General features: G+C 38.2%; 1 protein-coding gene across 1 annotated transcript in view; it reads right to left on the bottom strand.

Moving 5' to 3' along the window:
* Nucleotides 1-18,303, bottom strand: part of LOC144369945 (contactin-associated protein-like 3) — a 149,389-nt gene that overhangs the window by 16,104 nt on the left and 114,982 nt on the right. The window contains 4 exon segments of the mRNA XM_078030418.1: nt 7,679-7,932; nt 10,316-10,520; nt 11,193-11,363; nt 17,920-18,047. Coding sequence (XP_077886544.1) covers nt 7,679-7,932; nt 10,316-10,520; nt 11,193-11,363; nt 17,920-18,047 — 758 coding nt within the window.

Here is an 18,303-nt window from a genome sequence, read left to right as displayed (position 1 = left end):
TGATCAGTTCATCAGGTGATAGACACTTAGTCCATTTCCACCTTGAGCTATTTTGAATAATACTTCCCTCAATATTCAAACTTTTGCGAGAATATACATTTTCATTTAATATATACCTAAGAGTGGAATAGCTTAATCTTATCATAACTCCATCCTTAATATTTTGAGAAACTGCCTTTTTTTTTCCAAAACAACTGCATCATTTTACACTCCCAATAGAAATTTATGAGAGTTTGGATATCCCCACATCCTCACGAAAATGCATTATTGCCTTTCTTTAAAACTAGCTGTTTTTGAACTATTGCTGGCAAAAAAGAATATTTCAAAAGCATGAGTTGCTGAGAGCCATAGCCAAGTAGGAATGATGCATGGCATTTTTGTTTGAAAGGTGACCCCAGCAAGCCATTGAGATGATAATGATCATGTTAAGATGTGCACTCAATTGGAGATTAGACCCCTGCTGTCGCCTAGGCCTGCTACTTTGGAGCTCTTGCAGGACTCCCTGAGAGTTCCCATTGGTTGGGGAAGTGCAGTAGAAGGGAATTCCGGAGGAGAGATTTCCTGTTGGTGTAGTGTGTCCTGGGAGAAGGCCGCATGTGTGGCATTCGTGGGAGGTTTGGAAATAAAGCTTGTTCTTGCTTGAGTGGCTCGTGATTTGTGCCCAGCCAGACTGTGGCGATGAGTAGAGCAGACTTTGAATATTTTCACCAGAGAAAAAATTATAATACCTGAGGCAATTGACATTCGAATGAATCTGGTTTATCATTACATATTATATATATGTATGGAAGTGCCACGCTGTATCCCATACACACGTCCAATTGTAACGTGCCTCTGTGTGTGTGTGTGTGTGTATGTGTGTGTGTGTGTGTGTATGTGTGTGTGTGTGTGTAATTACAGCCATTCTAGATGTGAAGTCATCTCTTTGTGGCTTTGATTGGCATTCTCTAACAGCTAATGTTGTCAAGCATCATCTCACGGGTTAATTGGCCATCTGTATATATTTTCTGAAGAAATATTCACAAATTCTGCGCATTGTTTGATTAGGTTATTTGTCCTTTGGATTAAGTTATTGGAGTTTTTATATAATTTGGATACTAGACCTTATAAGATAAACAACTTGCAAACATTTTCTTTTCTTCCATGATTTGGATTATATATATAACTATATCATGTGCAAATACACTTTCTGATTGAGCCATGTGAATCAGAGATTTTTTAATTTTGAAGTCCCGGTCCTTTCTTTCTCCCACGTTTTAGGAATCCTACTGTTTCATCTTTCACATAAAGGGGTACGACACACTCAAGGTACATTCTCTGTATTGTGAGACTGAGGTCCATTCTCACTTTTCTGTGGTGTATGTGAATACCCAGTTGTCCCAGGGACCCTTCTTTCCCCACTGAACTTCCTTAGCACTCTGAAATCCATTGACCACAGACATGAACATATAACTCTGAACTCTGATCTATATGGCTAGTCTCAGGCCAGCTAACTCGCTGTTTTGCTTATAATACCTCTACAGTAAGATTTGACATCAGAAAGTCTGGATGCACTAAATCTGTGCTTTCTCAATTTTCGGGGGGAGCTATTTGAGTCCCTTTCATTTCCATATGAATTTTACCATTGACTTGTCAATTTCTAGAAAGGATCTGGCTGTGATTTTGATAGAAATTGTATCAAAAGGTAAAAGTAACACTTCCTATATTTGCACATGACTTAGTCTTTTTTTTAACATAGAAAATCCTGAGGGACTTGCTGAAAATAAATCTGTAGATCAATTTAGGGAACATTAAGCCTTATTTATTTTAATTGTTATAATCCATGATTGAAGTATCTCTCTGATTATTTGTTTTTCTTTCAGATTTATGCTTTTACAGCGTATATCTTCCATTTCTTACTGCTACATATCTTGCTTTTTGATACTATTATAAGTGAAATTGTTTTATATTGATTTTATTTTCAGATGGTTCATAGCCTGTACACAGAAATGCAGTTGATTTTATATATTGATCTTTTATCCTGAAGCTTTTATCAACTTTTTTTGTAATAGTAGAATAGCTGTTAGTAACAGAAAACAGGATTTTCCATGTAAAAATGACTATATCATATGCAAATATAGGAAGTGTTTCTTGTTCCCTCCAAATCTGGATGTATTTTACTTTACTATTGGCCCAGCTGGAACCTCTAGAACAACATGGAAGAGAAGTTGTGAGAGTACTCATATTTCTTTCTTGTTCCTGACCTTATGGAAAAGCATTCCCTCTTTCACAACTGAAATGATTTTGGCTGTGGGGTTTTCACCAGGCCACTGGTTAGGCTCAGAGAACTCGTCTGTTACTAATTTCTTCATTTTTTAAAATCATGGAAGTGTGTGGGATGTTGTCAAATTACTTTTCCGCAGAAATTAGATGATTATTTATTCTTGTTCCTTATTCCAAAATGTTATATTGTATTATATTTATTGATTTTCAGCTATTAAAACAACTTTTTTGGATAATTGCTATTTTATCTTGGTGAATGATCAATTTTATGCAATTGGCTTTAGTTTGGCAGTGTTTCTTGAGGATTTTTGCATCTACATATTTAAGTGAAATTTAAGTATGTAGTTTTCTTTTGAAATCTTTGGTTTTGGTATCAGGAAAATATTGACCTTACACAATGAGTTGGGAAACACACACACACACACACACACACACACACACACATACTCTCTCTCTCTCTCTCTCTCTCTCTCTCTCTCTCTCTCTCTCTCTCTCTCTCTCTCTCTCTCTCTCCCTCACTCTCTCATTTGGCAGAATTTCGAATAACAAATAGTACTTTTTATTTAAAAAATTCATAGAAATTACCAGTGAAACCATACAGACCTGGGTTTTATCTTTTGTGATTGTTTTAAAATAACTAATTTTCTTCATCGCTATAAGCCTATTCAGATTTTCTCTATTCTTGAGTAAATTCGATAGTTTGTGTTTTCCTAATAATTTGTTTCATCTAAGTTAACTGACTTTTTCACATATGTAGTTGTTCACAATATTCCCTAACAATCCAGGTTACTTCTGTTACTCAGTAGTAATGTCTCTCTTGCCCCTGTCTACTCTAGTGACACTATAACTTAAATTCTAGTAATTTAAATTCTCTCTCTTGTTTTCTCTGTCAGTTTTACTGGGTTTGTTAATTTTGTTAATCTTTTCAAAGAACTAACTTTTGGTTTTGTTCATTTTATGTTGTTTTTATAATACCTACTTTATGAAATTCACTATAATGTTAATTTTCCTTCTCATTAAATTAGATTTAGTTTTCTCTTCTTTGTCCAGTATCTTCAAATGGAAGGTTAGGTTATTGATTTAAGACTTCTTTTCTTTTTAAAATACAGACAGTTAGAGCTATGAATTTCCCTCTAGACATGACTTTAGCTGCATCAAATAGGTATTGTTTTTATTCCTCTCTTTTTAAATTTCCCTTATGTTTTTCTTTTTTGTCAAACTAGAAGTGTAAGAATTTCTACCTATTTATAATATTCCATGATTTGTTTTTGCTATTGATTTCTAATTTCATTCCATTGTGTTTAGAAGGATATTTTGTATGATTTCAATTAAAATTTAAGTTTACTAAGGTTTGTTTTACAGGTAGCATGTTGTCTATACTGGACAATGTTCCATGAGTGCTTAAGAATAATATATTCTGCTATTATTGAGTGGAGGATCATTTGATTTGGGTTTTATTTTCCCCCAAGTTTTCTATTTTCCTGATCATCTTTGGCCCAATTATCTACCCATTATTTAAAGTAGAACTTTGAACCCTCCAACTGTTATTCCTCATTTGTCTGTTTTTTTTAATTCTGTCAGGTATTCTTTATGTATTGTGGGATGATATTATTAACTGAACATATACTTATAATTTTTATCTCTTTAAACATTATAAAAAGGTTCTTATCATTATAAAAGTTCTTTTATCTCTAGTAGCACCTTTTTCTGTAAAGTGTATTTTTTTCTGATATTAGTACATCTCCTCTGGTTTCTATTGTCCTTCCTTCCATAGGATATCTTTCTCCATGCTTTTATTTTTAACCTATCTTTCAATCTAAACTTTAGACAGCATATCAATAGACATTTTTGTTGTTGTTTTACCCATTCTGATAATAATCTGCCTTGTGGTGTATTATTTATACCGAGAACATTTAATGTTGTTATTGATAGTTAGATTTATATATCTCATTTTATTTTTGATTTTTGTGTTTCATTCCATTTCTGTTTTCTTTCCACTCTCATTCTGCTTTCTTTTATATTAGCAAATATTTTGAATTATATCATTTTAATTCCTTTCTTATTTCATTTTAATTTTGTGGCAAAATATACACACAATTTGCCATTTTAACCCATTTAAAATGTATTTTTTATGGTTATTACTTAAATCCATGAAATTGAACCATCACCACCAACCTCTACTTTCAAAAATTTTCCTACTCCTGGAGGGGAGGAAAATGGGAAATACTGAGGGATGATACTGGACAAATTATATTGCTATATTGTATGAATGTACAAATATGTAACAAGAAACCCCACCATTATGTACAACTATAATGCACCAATAAAACGTATGGGAAAAAAATGTTCCTCATCCCAAGGAGAAACATATACTCATGAAACAATAAGTCTGCATTCCTTTCCTTCTCCTACCCTTGTAACCTCTGATTTACTTCTTGTCTATGAATCTGCCTGTTATCAATATTTAGTAAAACTGGGATCATACATTTGCCAACTTTATGGTTTATTTCACTTAGTACAATGTGATACATGTTGGATCATGTAATAAAACTTCATGCATGTGTACATTTTTTATTGTAACTGTACAGAAATAGAGTCAAATTTTGCATGTTGATTTTATATTCTGCAACTTTGCTAAATTCATTTATTGTTTCTAACAGTTTTTCCTTCCTGGATTCTTTAGGGTTTTCTGTAATTAAAGCAACATGATCCAATAATAGAGACAGTTTTTTTCTTTTGAATTTGGATGACCTTTTTTCCTTTTCTTGCATAATTGCTCTGGCTAGAACACCCTGTACTATGAAAAGTATTAGCATATCTGTCATGCTCCTTATCTCAAAAAAGAAACTTTAATCATGAAGTAGGATGGTGGCTGTAGGTTTCTCAACATGTGGCCTTTATTATATTGAGAAAGTTTTACTCTATTCCTAGTTTATTAAATATTTTATTATCATGAAAGATTTTCTTTTTTTCAATGTTTCTTTAACATCAATTGAGATGACCACGTCTTTTTCCTCTTTCATTCTGTTAATCTTGAATAACACATATTGAAATGCTGAACCACTCTTGAAATCCTACACTGTATATCCCAATAGGTTTTGATGTATAATCCTTTTATTGTGCTTCACCATAATTTTCAATTTTCTTTTCTTCAGTGATTGCTCTAGGGCTTACAATGTATATCTTGTAAAATCTGCTTTATATTTACACTAATTTAATTCAAGTGTGATATATAAATGGTACTTCCATATAGTTCTATTACTTCTACCTGTTTTGAGCTACTGTTATACTAAAACCAATATTCCATTGCTTTAATTAGAAACTCTGTGCTCATCTAATTAGGATTTTATAAATTTGGTGTCTTTTAAAGCACCTGAGAAAAGAAAAAAAAGTATGTATTCACATTAACTCTTTGTGTTCCTGAAATCCATGTTACCATCTAGTCTCACTTCCTTCTTCCCTTACAGCTTTCCTCCCACCTGTCTCCTCTGTGCTGTTACTTTCAAATACACATCTCCAGAGCCAACCACACACACACACACACACACACACACACACACACACATACACACACACACACATATTCATTCTCATTATAGTTTTATATAATTTCTTTTTTATATCAGTTTAAAAAAAAGTAAGGATAAGAAATATACCACTATACTCTTTCTATAGCTACCTACAAACTTATGCTGGTGTGTGTAAGTGCACCCAAGTGCACAGGTATAGACTGTCTTACTGCCTAGGGTTACGTTCTTTCAGCAGGAAGAACACCCTTTGCTATTTAAGACAGGCCTGCCAGCGGTGAGTTCTCCCCTCCCCCACCTTCTCTTTGCAATTTTCTCTTAAATCTGTGAATACCATCATTTTGCTGTCATTTTTTTGCAAGATCATTTTTCTGCGTATAACTTTCTTGAATGACAATTGTTTTATTTGACATTTTTGAGTGTGTTATTTCCCTGATTTGTGGCTTCCAGTGTTTCTGATGAAACATCAGCTGTTTATCTTGGTGTTTGCTTTTACACCAAGGAAAAATGAGCCATCTTTCTCTATCGTTTTCTAACAAATTTCTTTTTTGACTTCAGCTTTCAACATTTTTTGCTAAGGTGTGCCTGGGTATGGATTTTCTTGTGTTTATCCTACCTGGATTTCATAAATGTGTGTATGTGTGTATATGTGTGTGTGTGTGTGTGTGTGTGTGTGTGTGTGTGTGTATTAATGGTTTTCAAAAATTAGGGGATATTTTCAACTATTATTTGAAAAGTAATTTTTTTCTGATATTTTCCTTCTGACATTCAATTACATATATGTTGGTGTGCTTAATGATGTCTGACGCTTGTCTGATGATCTGTTCGGTTTTTATTTATTCTGTTGTTTAAGATACATAATTTCTATTGACCCATCTTGAAGTTTGCTGACTCTTCTGCTGTTTCCAATCTATTGTTGAGTCTCTATGAATTTTTCATTTCCATTATTGTACATTATAATGCCAGAATTTCTATTTATTTCTTTTTTAGAAATATTTGTTTCATCTACTGTAATTCTATATTTGATTAAAACTGTCATATTTTCTCTCACTCAAGCATGGTGTCTTTGTCTACTTGGGCTGCTGTAACAAAACACTAGAATCAAGGTGGCTCAAATCATTATTCTTTTCTCACTCTTCTGGAGGTTTGGAAGGTTATCATCAATGTGCCAGAGATGTGGTATGTGCTGTGAGCCCTCTCTGTGGTTGGCAGATGACTGCCTCTTGATCTCTTCCTATTATAAGGATGTATATATTAGCAGAGGGATCTCCATCCTCACAACCTCATGACCTAAAGCTGGGCCCCATCTCCACATATCATAATGTTGGTGATGAGGGCTTCGGCATATGAATTGAACATTCCTATGTTCATTCACTCCATAACATATAGTTACTTTTATTTCATTGCACATATTTCTAATAACATCTGTTTGGTGCTATTGATGACAAGTCAGTATTTAATGTTTAAATATGCATTTCCCCTCCTAGTTAATATATTTGTTTTCTATTTAAGGTAATTTAAAACTTATCCTTACATCACATCAAGTCATTGCAATGAACAACAATGATGCTTGGATGATCTTAAAATCAGAACAACCCAAAGGCAGAGTTTGGAAGATCATTTGGAGCCTTGAACAGAAGACAGGAGTAACACAGAGATTTTCCAAAGAAGGAATCCGGTGAGGATGGATATTCAATTGCACAGTCTCAGGTTTTCGAAATTGGTACCCTCCTAAATTCAGTAGAGGGATGGGGGTCTGAAATGACTCTATTTCTAATAATGGCAAATCTTACCCTGGCTTCACGGTGTCAGATGCCAGAGGTGTCCCTCAGAGGCTGTAGCCCCCCCACCCCCACTTTCTCTAAAGTCCCATCCCTGGCCTCACTCACCGTAGGAGCAGAAGGGGCCCTCGTAGGCAGAGGCCGAGCAGTCGCAAGCCACCCCTCTGAGCCGTTCTCCACATCTCCCCCCATGGTGACACAAGTGTCCGTAGCTCCTGCAGTGTCCCGCACACCCTGGCTCCACTCCTGGTGTCACTGTGGCTCTTTCCTCCAGGTCCAGGGCCATCCCGTTCAGCCGCAGGGACTGAATGCACCCCAGGAAGCCCCTTTGCCTGCTGGCCGTCCCACCTACAAGGGAAACACTGCAAATAGAAATGTGCTCCTTGGTATTTTATCCAGGATTTTGTGTCCACGTCAAAGTCAGGCCTTAGGGAAAGTGGCAAAAATTGCAAATTGTTGAACATACCGTGAGTATATAAAATTTTAAAAATATAAACTTGTATCAGATATCATGAAACCTCAAAAGACATCGGATAAAACTTCCTTAAACAACGTTTAGATGAGATTGGCAAATACTCGTTCTAAAACCATTTCTTTAATTTCACCAAATATAGATCACATCAACCCTATTTTGCTTATGTTTATCAACAGTGATGCAGATTAGAATGGTTCTGGATGGACTTCCAAAACATTTACAAGAATAAAAATAGATGTAGTTAAATTTGTATGTGGATGATCGCCCCCTACTCCATCCACTCCTTTCTGAGGACCCAGTGGTAAGTCTTTACTGAATAATGTGCACATGCACATTGGATCACATCAACCTTCAACACAAAATAATCTGTTCAGAGAGGTTGGCAACACTTATGTCAGGATAGACACCGTTTCAAAGGTCACAATAACATATTATTAAGAGAGGATTCCAGAAATTACCTGTAAAATGTGGCCTCCACCCAGATACTCTGATTCAGTGGACCTTCAGTGGGGATCCCAATTCTGAATCTTTTCTTTTTCTTTTTTGTTTTCTATTTAAAGGTAATTTAAAACTTACCCAGGGGCTCTTTACCTCTGAGCTACATCCCTAGCCTTTTTATTTTATTTTATATTTTGAGATAAGCTGGGTCTCACTAAGTTACTAAGAGTCTTGCTAAGTTGCTGGTCTTGAACTTGTGATCCTCCTGCCCTGGCCTCCAGAGTCACTGGGATTATGGGTGTGCATCACCACACCTGACCCAAATCTGAATTTTTAACCAGCTTCATGGGTGACTGATGATTTCTCCACCATTGTTTTATAAAACTTTCCTTAATAGGAATGTTTATTCTAGGCAAATATTTATGTTGATTTTGTTCCTAGGATTTCCCTTAAATAATCCTCAAAATTGTAAGTAAGAAAATAACGTTCTTAACTTGACTCCTGCTAAGTTTGTATCTGGAAAATACCCCAAGGGCCCTTGTGGCAAAGGCTTGGTCCTCAGCTTGCCACCTGGAGCTCCTTGGGAGGTTTTAAGTCCTTAGGGGTGTGCCCTTAAAAAGGATTGTAGGACCCTTAACTCTTCCTCTTTCACTTTTGCTTCCTGACCATGAACTGAACATTAAGCTCTGCCCCCAGCTCACTACCCCCACCAGAGGCCCCAAAACAATGGGTCCACCTGGTCATGATTCAAAACCTCAAAAACTAGGGGTCAAAATAACCCTTTTTTTTCTTATAAATTGCTTAATTTGGGTATCTGTTACAGTAATGAAAACCTGACTCATGTAGTGATGTCAGGTAGTTTTGTGGTTTCAAGTCCTTCAAAGAAGATTCATCTTGCCCTAATGTAAAAACCACCCATGTTGGAAGTTATATTTTATGGAGTCATAGTACATAAACTCCTGCATGTGTGAAAGTCTCACACACACACACACGCACGCACACACACGGATATTTACACACATTAGCCTTCAGCGATATAGTGCTTAGTACCTGGAAGTAGGCTGTGAGATAATTTCTGATTTAGTCCAATTTCTAATTGGAGCGGTGTCCTTATTTGCTTCATCTTGCATAAGAAATAAACAAGTGAGTATGACTACCTCAGTGTGCTTGGTTTTTACATTGGAATGGAATTGTTTGGAAAGGAATATGGCAAAGTAAATTTTTGCCTTTGGGGAAAATAAACAATGATAAAACCATCTATGGGCAAGCCAAAGGAAAGACGTCCAGTCCATCACCCAGGGCTGACCTCTCTGTACAAACGCACTGCAGGATTAAAGGAGCAAACCTGTGGTCTGTTTTGAAGCAGACAGTGGATGACTTTTGTCCACGGATAAGATAGACTTTCTACTGGAAGTGAAAAGGGAAGAAGTGGGTACAGGTGGCTCATGGTCACACAGGTGGTGTTGATCAGACCTAGTGATCACAAATGCCAACCATCTGTAAGGAGAGCTGTTCAAGCCTGGGCATCAGAGACCTCGGGGCTGGATTCCTTTCACTGGTTGTTACTTGACCTCTTTCAGATGCGATGATCTCACCTGGAAACAGGTGACGATAAAACCTACAAAACGAGTTACCTAATAAGAAGCCCAGCACGCTCCCGAACCTACAAGGTTATCAATAAATAGCGCCAACGGTTTGCTGCTACTTGCATTTGCCACTAAAAGTACTCCCACCATTGTGACTGTCTGCTGGTGCCCTCTGCGGTCCTACCAAGTTCAGCGGTGGCCACAGGACTCACCAATGAAGAGCTGGCTGTTGAGCTGCAGGCGCACATGCCCAGCTGCAGGCGCACGTGCCCGTCTGCAGGGGCCCGCTGCATCCTCCTGGGGAGCTGGTCCACCTGCAGGGAGGCTCCCTTGACATTCCTCTCTGCCCTCACGTGGTGCCACCGATTGTCATTAAAGGGAGTGGGTGACTGCACTGTGACCTCACAAGGTCCATTCCCCACATCAAAGGAAAAGGTCACTTCAGTGGGAGCTAAAAATATCATATATGAATATAGCCCAAGTTCATTCCCAGGGGAGTATTGAGTTGAGTCAGGGAATCATGGCGTGCTCTTTACAAAAGGGGACAAAGGTGTCGACGCAGACATGTGACTCGAGTTGGGGAAGGGGGGCAGGAGAAATTTGTATCCTGGAGGATAAAAACAAAACCACACTGATTTTAACATATTCACTTTGAGTTTAATACTTAACGCACTCAGTTCTAGTCAGTAGATATGTACCCCTAGAGAGAATAAGAAACACAATTTGTTTTGTATCTACAAGTAGTTTTACTCAAAAGTGTTTCAAAGTCTCCTCTAATTTTAAAAAAAAAGATGCAAATTTTTACAGTCATAAATTAAGCTCTGAGTACATGAAAAAAATATTTGATCAAATATTTTAGGAAACAATTTTGTGAGTTTGGTTTAAAGTTCTGACTCTAGTTGGCAATGGTCCAGGAAAGACGAAACAGTTTTATGGATTATTGTGTACTTTATGCTTCATGGTTTGACCCTTAAAATGATTGACTAAAATTATAGAACTTTTGTGGTTAAAAAATAAATATGATTATAAGGTAAGAATGACACTATTTAAATTTTTGTTTAGTCAGTTTTCAATGCCAAGTAATGGACATCCTGTGACTTGTCCTGGGGGGGGGGTCACTCACTCTGCAGCTCTATCCTGATGAAGTCCGTGATGCCCAGGTTCTCCATAAACACACCAGAGAAAACCGTGGTCTCAAAAAAGAACTGCACATCCACAGTGAGTTCTCCATGGAAAGTGGGGAAATAAAGGTACGAGGTCTCAGTGTTGAAGGAAGCCAAATTCCAAAATGACTCTGTTTATGCCAAAAAAAGGAAATAAAGAAAAACTCATGAATCATTTTTACTGCTATTTCTAGAAGCCTTCCCTGCCTCACTGGGTGTTCTCATTCATGCCTTATCATCAGGACATCGCATTCAGCGATTATTTTAAGGGTTAGAATTCTGTGTTGAGAAAAGACGGAGGGTAAGCAAAGCAAAAGTGTGGCTGATTGTCACACCAACAACGTGGGCAAGAGATGAGGGAGAAGGTGCCCAAGGAGGTGGAAAGACAGGGGTAGGTTGCAGGATCATTTTCAAGTTCAAGTCAACAGAATTCACTGCTAAATTGAATGCAAGTGTAAGAGAGTTTGAGATGACACCAAGGGTTTGGGGAATAATTTTGAAGAAGCAAGTTTGATAGGGGTACATTACATTTGAAATCTCTATTGAAAACCAGATGGATTTTTGGAGGCAGCAGTTGGTCTATGACTCAGGAAGCCAGATGATAGAATCTTGCTTTCCATATTTTTTGCAAACTAACAATAAACAAATACAACCCATCATCCTAGTAATGCCCTTCATAGAAAAAACAAAAATCAGAACAAAACAAAAGACTCCTTTTTTTTCTTTCTGGTCCAGAATTTAATCCAGGACCACACTTTATATTTATTTCTCAAGCCCCTCTAGTGCCATTCATTCTAGACTTTTCTTGTCTTTCATGAATACAACTGCTATGGTTTAGATATGAGTCAACCCCCCAAATCTCATGGTTGAGACAATGCAAGAATTTTCAGAGGTGAAATAATTGGGTTATGAGAGACTTTAGCTAATCAGTGGATTAATCCATCCATATGAATTAACTGGGTAATCATAAGCTGGTTGGGTGTGTCTCAAAGAGGTAGATCACTAGGGGCGTGGCTTTGAGGTTGATATTTTGTCCCTGGAAAGCAGGGCCTTCTCTCTACTTTCTGATCACCATTTCCTGATCTTTTTTCCTTCTCCACGCCTTTCTACCATATTGTTTCACTTCATCTCAGACCCAGAGCAATGAAGTGAGTTGTCTGTGGACTGAGACCTCTGAAATGAGCCACAATAAACTTTTCCTCCTTTACGTTGTTCTTGTCAGGTCTTTTGATCACAATGATGCAAAGCTGACTAAAATAATAACCTCTTATTTTTTTCATATTTTTGGAGCATTTTTCAGTCGATTTGTAAAATGTTTCTCAATTTGGGTATATCAGACACTTGTCATTAGATTAGTCTTGTGCATTTTGTCAAAAACAGCATAGAAAAACGAAAGGAGTAAAGAAAGAGCCTTCAGAATTGGAGAAAATCTGCCAGTTACTCTTCTGTGAGATTACTAGCTAGGATACATAAAGATCTCAAAAAACACCCAAAACATAACCCACTCAATAAATGGATTAAAAAAAATCTAAATAGACATTTCTCAAAAGAAGAAATACAAATGGCCAACAAATGTATGAGAAAAAATGCTCAACATCCTTAGCAATCAGAGAAATTCAAACCAAAACTACATTGAAATTTTATCTCACCACAGTTAGAATGACACTCATCAAGAATACAAATAATGATAGCTGCTGGTGAGAACATGTAGGAAAAAGGTATATTCATATCATTGGTAGGTCTGCAAATCAGTATGACCAATTTGGAAAGAAGTATGGAAATTCTTCAAAAGATAGGAATGGAACCATCATATGACCCAGCTAACCTATTCATTGATATTTATCCCAAAGAACTAAAATCAGCACACTGTAGTTACACATGCATACCATGCTTAGAGCAGCCCAATTCACAAGAGTCAAGCTATGAATCAGCCTGGGTGCCCATCAATAGACAAACAGATAAAGAAAATATTATATATATTCACAATGGGGTTCTACTCAGCCATAAAAAAGAATGAAATTATGTCATTTGATGGCAAATGAATGAAATGGAAAACATCATGCAAAGTGAAATAATCCAGGCTCAGAAAGTCAGAGGTCAAATGTTTTCTCTCAAATACAGAAATTAGAGATAAAAAGGGAATAAAAATGGGGATCTTATTAAAATAGAAGGGAGACAAGAAGAGGATAGGCAGGAGAAAAGGGGGAAATTGGAGATGATGTTGGTCAAATTATGCTATGTATGTGTATGAATATATTGCAATTAATTCCATTCACATATAATTACAACTCATGATTAAAAAAACAATAAATAAGCACAAAGACCAGTGAAGTAGAGGTAGGGGATCAAGGGGAGGGAGGAGGTGAGGTAAAGGAGAAGCACTAGGGATTGAAATGGATCTAGTTAAGTTATACGCATTAATGAATGCCAACATGAACGTCACTATGATGTAAAGCTGTAGTGCTTTAATAAGAACATTTTTCTTCAAAAGCAGAAAAGTGATGCTCTGTCCTTGGGAGTGTATCACATCAGGACTTGCACTGTGCTAATGTGTCCCCCTACTTGCCATGTTAACTTTAATTGATTTCTGCTATGGTATCTGTCATTGCTCCCATATAAAATTAATATTTTTCTCTTTGTGATTTGAAATTATTTGGACATCTAATGGCCTTTACATAACCTGGTCCACTTTTCCATCCTGTGGTTTTATAGCGGATTGATGGTCCTTGAATTATGATGATACTGGTGATGTTCCATCATTCCTTGACAGGGTGCTAGTCCTCTGTTAGGAAGGGCTTGTTTCTGGACCTCCTATTTAGTATTTTTTATCCATTTCAAATTTATAGCAGCATCACTCCTGGATCCCTATTGTTGTAAACTGTTTATAATCTACTACTGTAACTGATTTCAATGGTTACACTGTCCCAAATCAGGTCAGAGGGAGCCTTCCCAAGATCCTTTGACAAAAGCAGTTGGTGGGACACAGTGAAATTTTTTGAGCAATTTTTTTTTTTATATATAGCAGGACGATCTAGGCTTATCCTCTATCTTCTCTGTCCCATCTCTGAAATCAGCCATTTTCCCAAGGAGTGGTGGTTTCTTTTCATGGAGAAGGATAGAAATAACATTCAGAAGTCAAGATATTAAGTCACATGCTTATATCTCTTTGCTACTAAGGTGCTATGACTTCAAGGCCCTCTCAGTAGTCAGCTGCAGGAACAGGTGTATGGGCACATGCACTACAGCACACACATACACAAACACATCTTTTTGTGTATTTCATATTATCTACTGTGCATATGTTAAAACTCTTGAGTTCATGTTGGTAACCTTCTTTTCTAGTCTAGTACCGAGGGTACTAGAATTTGCTCTTCCTTCTTTCCATATGTGTGACCCCATTCTCAGTGGGGTCACTGAGAAACACCTGGTTTTGTAATCCTCAGTAGATTTTCATGTTTCACGTTTCCCTTTCCCCATGGCCTGGGCACAGTAGGGCCCACCATTCTGGGCTGATTAAGGGAAGCTAAAAGAACCAACTGAAACTGTTTTAAAGAAAGTAGAGATGAAGATAAAGACAGGGAAAGAGAGGAAGGAGGAATTGGGGTAGGGGGTGTCAGCCCTATTTTTTATTTTATTTAGAGACAGGGTCTCACTGAGTTGCTTAGCATCTCACTTTTGCTGAGGCTGGCTTTGAACTTGCAATCCTCCTGCCTCAGCCTCCCAAGCCACTAGGATTACAGATGTGTGCAGCTGAAGAAGGAATTTTTGAAGAAAGAATTATTATTATTATTATTATTATTATTATTATTATTATTATTGGTTGTTTAAAACATTACAAAGCTCTTGACATATCATATTTCATACATTTGATTCAAGTGGGTTATGAACTCCCATTTTTACACTGTATACAGATTGCAGAATCACATTGGTTACACATCCATGTTTTTACATATTATTTTGAACACCACCTCACCCTCTGAAGTTTTGTTGAGAAATTGACATGAAGGAAATGCCCTGAGTCGTCTCAGGATTACACCCACATTCAGAGAGAAGTGGAGGGCTGGTATGAGTTGCCAGAGAGCAAATAATCCAGAAGAAAATGTAAGTGCAGAATTCTTATAGACCAGTGCTCCAGGTCAGAACTTCAAAAAACAGGAAACATGGCTCCAAATGTGAAGGAGCTAATACTGAAGTGTGAAAAGAACTGGATGCCTGTGGCATCCTGATAAAAGTATAGGATACACATCATGTTGGGTTAGGACCGCAGAACAGGACACTTGTAATTGTTGAAGATAAAGCAGCATAGAGAGCAGTTGATCAGACACAGTGCAAGAGACCCCTCCTTCACCAACTTGAGACATGGGGAAAAAAAAGTGATAGAATGACAGACCCTAGACCTAAGATCACAGTTCGGAAGGGACAAGAAAGATGCATCAGATTGTGAGGAGCTGGAGCGAAGAAGAATTGAACCACATCATGTATCAATCAATCAAATGGATCAGAGCTGCCAGCTACACACCAACAAGTTAAAAAGCCATCACAAAGTAAGGAAGGGAGGGAGCATGGCACGTGTATGGAGGAATGCTTAGATAAGTGCATTGAAGAGGAGACGGACAGAGATGAAAGGAACTGGAGGACACAGGGCATGCATGGAGTAAAGCTGGCACATGTCTCAGATGCAGAGAATCCAGCACATGAAACAGAAGGCATTCAAAGCATAATAAAACCATTCTTCTTAAATAAGAACAAAGTATTGAGATCAAAAAGCACAATGGTTTCAGAATAATTAATAGAAAATGACAAAGACTGAGGCTTATTCTGGGTGACAAGTGAGATTGAAGGGGGACAGGTCAAAAACTGGGGAGCATCTGAGGTCTCACCCCCACTGCAGCTGGCCACAGTTTCACAGAGCCTGATAGAAAACACACCTTTCTGGGTTGGAGTCAAAGAGCTTTATTATATATATCACCATGAGATGTATGAGCATCTCGTGATCTGGCATCTGTATGAGCATCTGGTGATGTGAGCATGGTGGTCTGGCTCTGAATCTCACAGAGCCATGTGATTGGTGTGAGATGAGTACAGGAGGGACAGGAGCCAGTGCTCTCCACTCTGGGGACTGGTGAGACATTGGTGGTGATGATGTACTCTCCTGGAGCGACTCCGTTTCCCACACATGCACAGAAACTGCCTGGTATTAGGGGACAGCGATGACACACACTCTGACACTCTCAGCAAGGACATGCAGGGATGCTCAGGGTCCACACTGGATGACCTCTCAGCAGCACCCTCCTCATATTAAGGGAGAGAAATAAAAATTCATACTCCAGATGTCTGCCCAGCAGCATACAATGCTTATGAGTAAAAACACTGGAACTTTCCCCTAGGGAAAGAGGTCTTGATATCGAGTTCATGTACTAGGGCAAAAGGGGATCCTCACAGGTTTGAAAGAATTCTGGGACTGTAGAGGCAATGAGCCCTGAGTGGATGAGGAAAACCTTGGCCATGGCATTCAACCTTGAATGAAAATCCTGCAGGGAAAAACACGATCTAATATTAGAGCCCATGATGGTGATGTGGTGTGTACAGGGTCTGAGAAAAGAAAGTGGAATTCACTGTTTTTATACTGTTAAAGGTGTCCTGAAAATATAAGGGCAATCAACCAACATTCTCAATCATTCACAAATTTGGGAAATAGTTTTCTTAAGGACTGTTCCATAAGAAAAACAATAAATGGACAATTAACCAGTCAACCAAATAATATGTTAAAATAAAGATAATTCATTCTCTGTAAACTAATACAGGTAGAGCATCCATAATCCAAAAATCTGAAATCTAAAATGTTCCGTATCCAAAAGTTTTTGATGCCACAAGAGGGAAACTCCACACCTGGCCTCATGTGACAGGTCACAGTCAAAATGCACGTGCACCAAAAATATTGTATAAAATTACCTTTGGGCTATTTGTATAAGGTTTACAGGAAACTCGAGTGTCATTTAGACTTGGGTTCCATCTCCAAGAGATCTCACTACCGCGCAGGCAAACATTCCCATGTCTGCAAACCACTGCTTTCCAAAACACCTTGTGTCCCGAGCATCTCAGATGAGAGAGATTTCAATGGCTGTTCACTCGTGAAACGTTGATCTCTAGCACAGACGCAGTGCTGTTCTATCCCTGTGCCCATTATGGTGTGGATTAGAATGTCCCCCAAAGGCCCATGGGTGCCCAGCCTGGGTCACTATTGGGAGGTGGTAGAGTCTTTATGGGTGGGTCTCAGTGGAGGAGGTTAGATCACGTGGTGTGTGCCCGTGAAGGGGTACTGGGCCCTGGCCCCTTCCTGTCTCTTTGCTGTGCAGCTATGGCAAGGTGAACAGCCCCCTCTGACTCTCTCTCCCACCATGATGCCCTGTGCAGCCACAGGTCCAGGCAAAGGGCCAAGTGACCATGGACCCAACCTCCAAAATTGTGAGTCAGAATAAACCTTTCTCCCTTTAAGGTTTTCATCTCAGAACTTTGGTCACAGCCACAGAAAGCTGAGGAGCATGAGGCTTTCTGATATCTGCTCTGGTCCCAGCACTACCATGAATTTTCTCTCCGGCCAAAATAAGGGCACTTACTTACTTTTAAAAAAAAAATAATCAAAGTATGTTATTATAGAAAGAAAGCTTTTCTCCTGCCAGCACTTACTGTCCCCCTGGCAGAACAGAGGTCCCAGCGTATACACAGCTTCAGAGGGTGGTCAGCCCCTGTCCGTCATCACCACTTGAATGACTGGCAGGTACTCCTTCTGGGAAAAGACTGTGATGTCACTGTTCCTGGAAAACCACAAAGGGACCCTTAAGATGACTCCAGTTCACACACACACATACACACACACACACACACACACACACAGAGTCACCTGTGATCTCTTATTTGAATCTAACATTTCAGGACTTAATGGAACACTTACAAACATTTTTGGCATTTTGAGAGCAGAGAAACTGTTAAAAATTGAAATCAAAGTTTCTCTGTAATGATTGTGACTTTGCAGGCCACGTAGCCTCTGCGATTGCTCAGCTCAGCCACAGG

The sequence above is a fragment of the Ictidomys tridecemlineatus genome, chromosome 13 (assembly GCF_052094955.1).
Source record: "Ictidomys tridecemlineatus isolate mIctTri1 chromosome 13, mIctTri1.hap1, whole genome shotgun sequence".
NCBI lineage: Eukaryota > Metazoa > Chordata > Mammalia > Rodentia > Sciuridae > Ictidomys > Ictidomys tridecemlineatus.
Note: the sequence above shows the minus strand (reverse complement) of the source record. Positions and strands in the feature narration are given on the sequence as shown.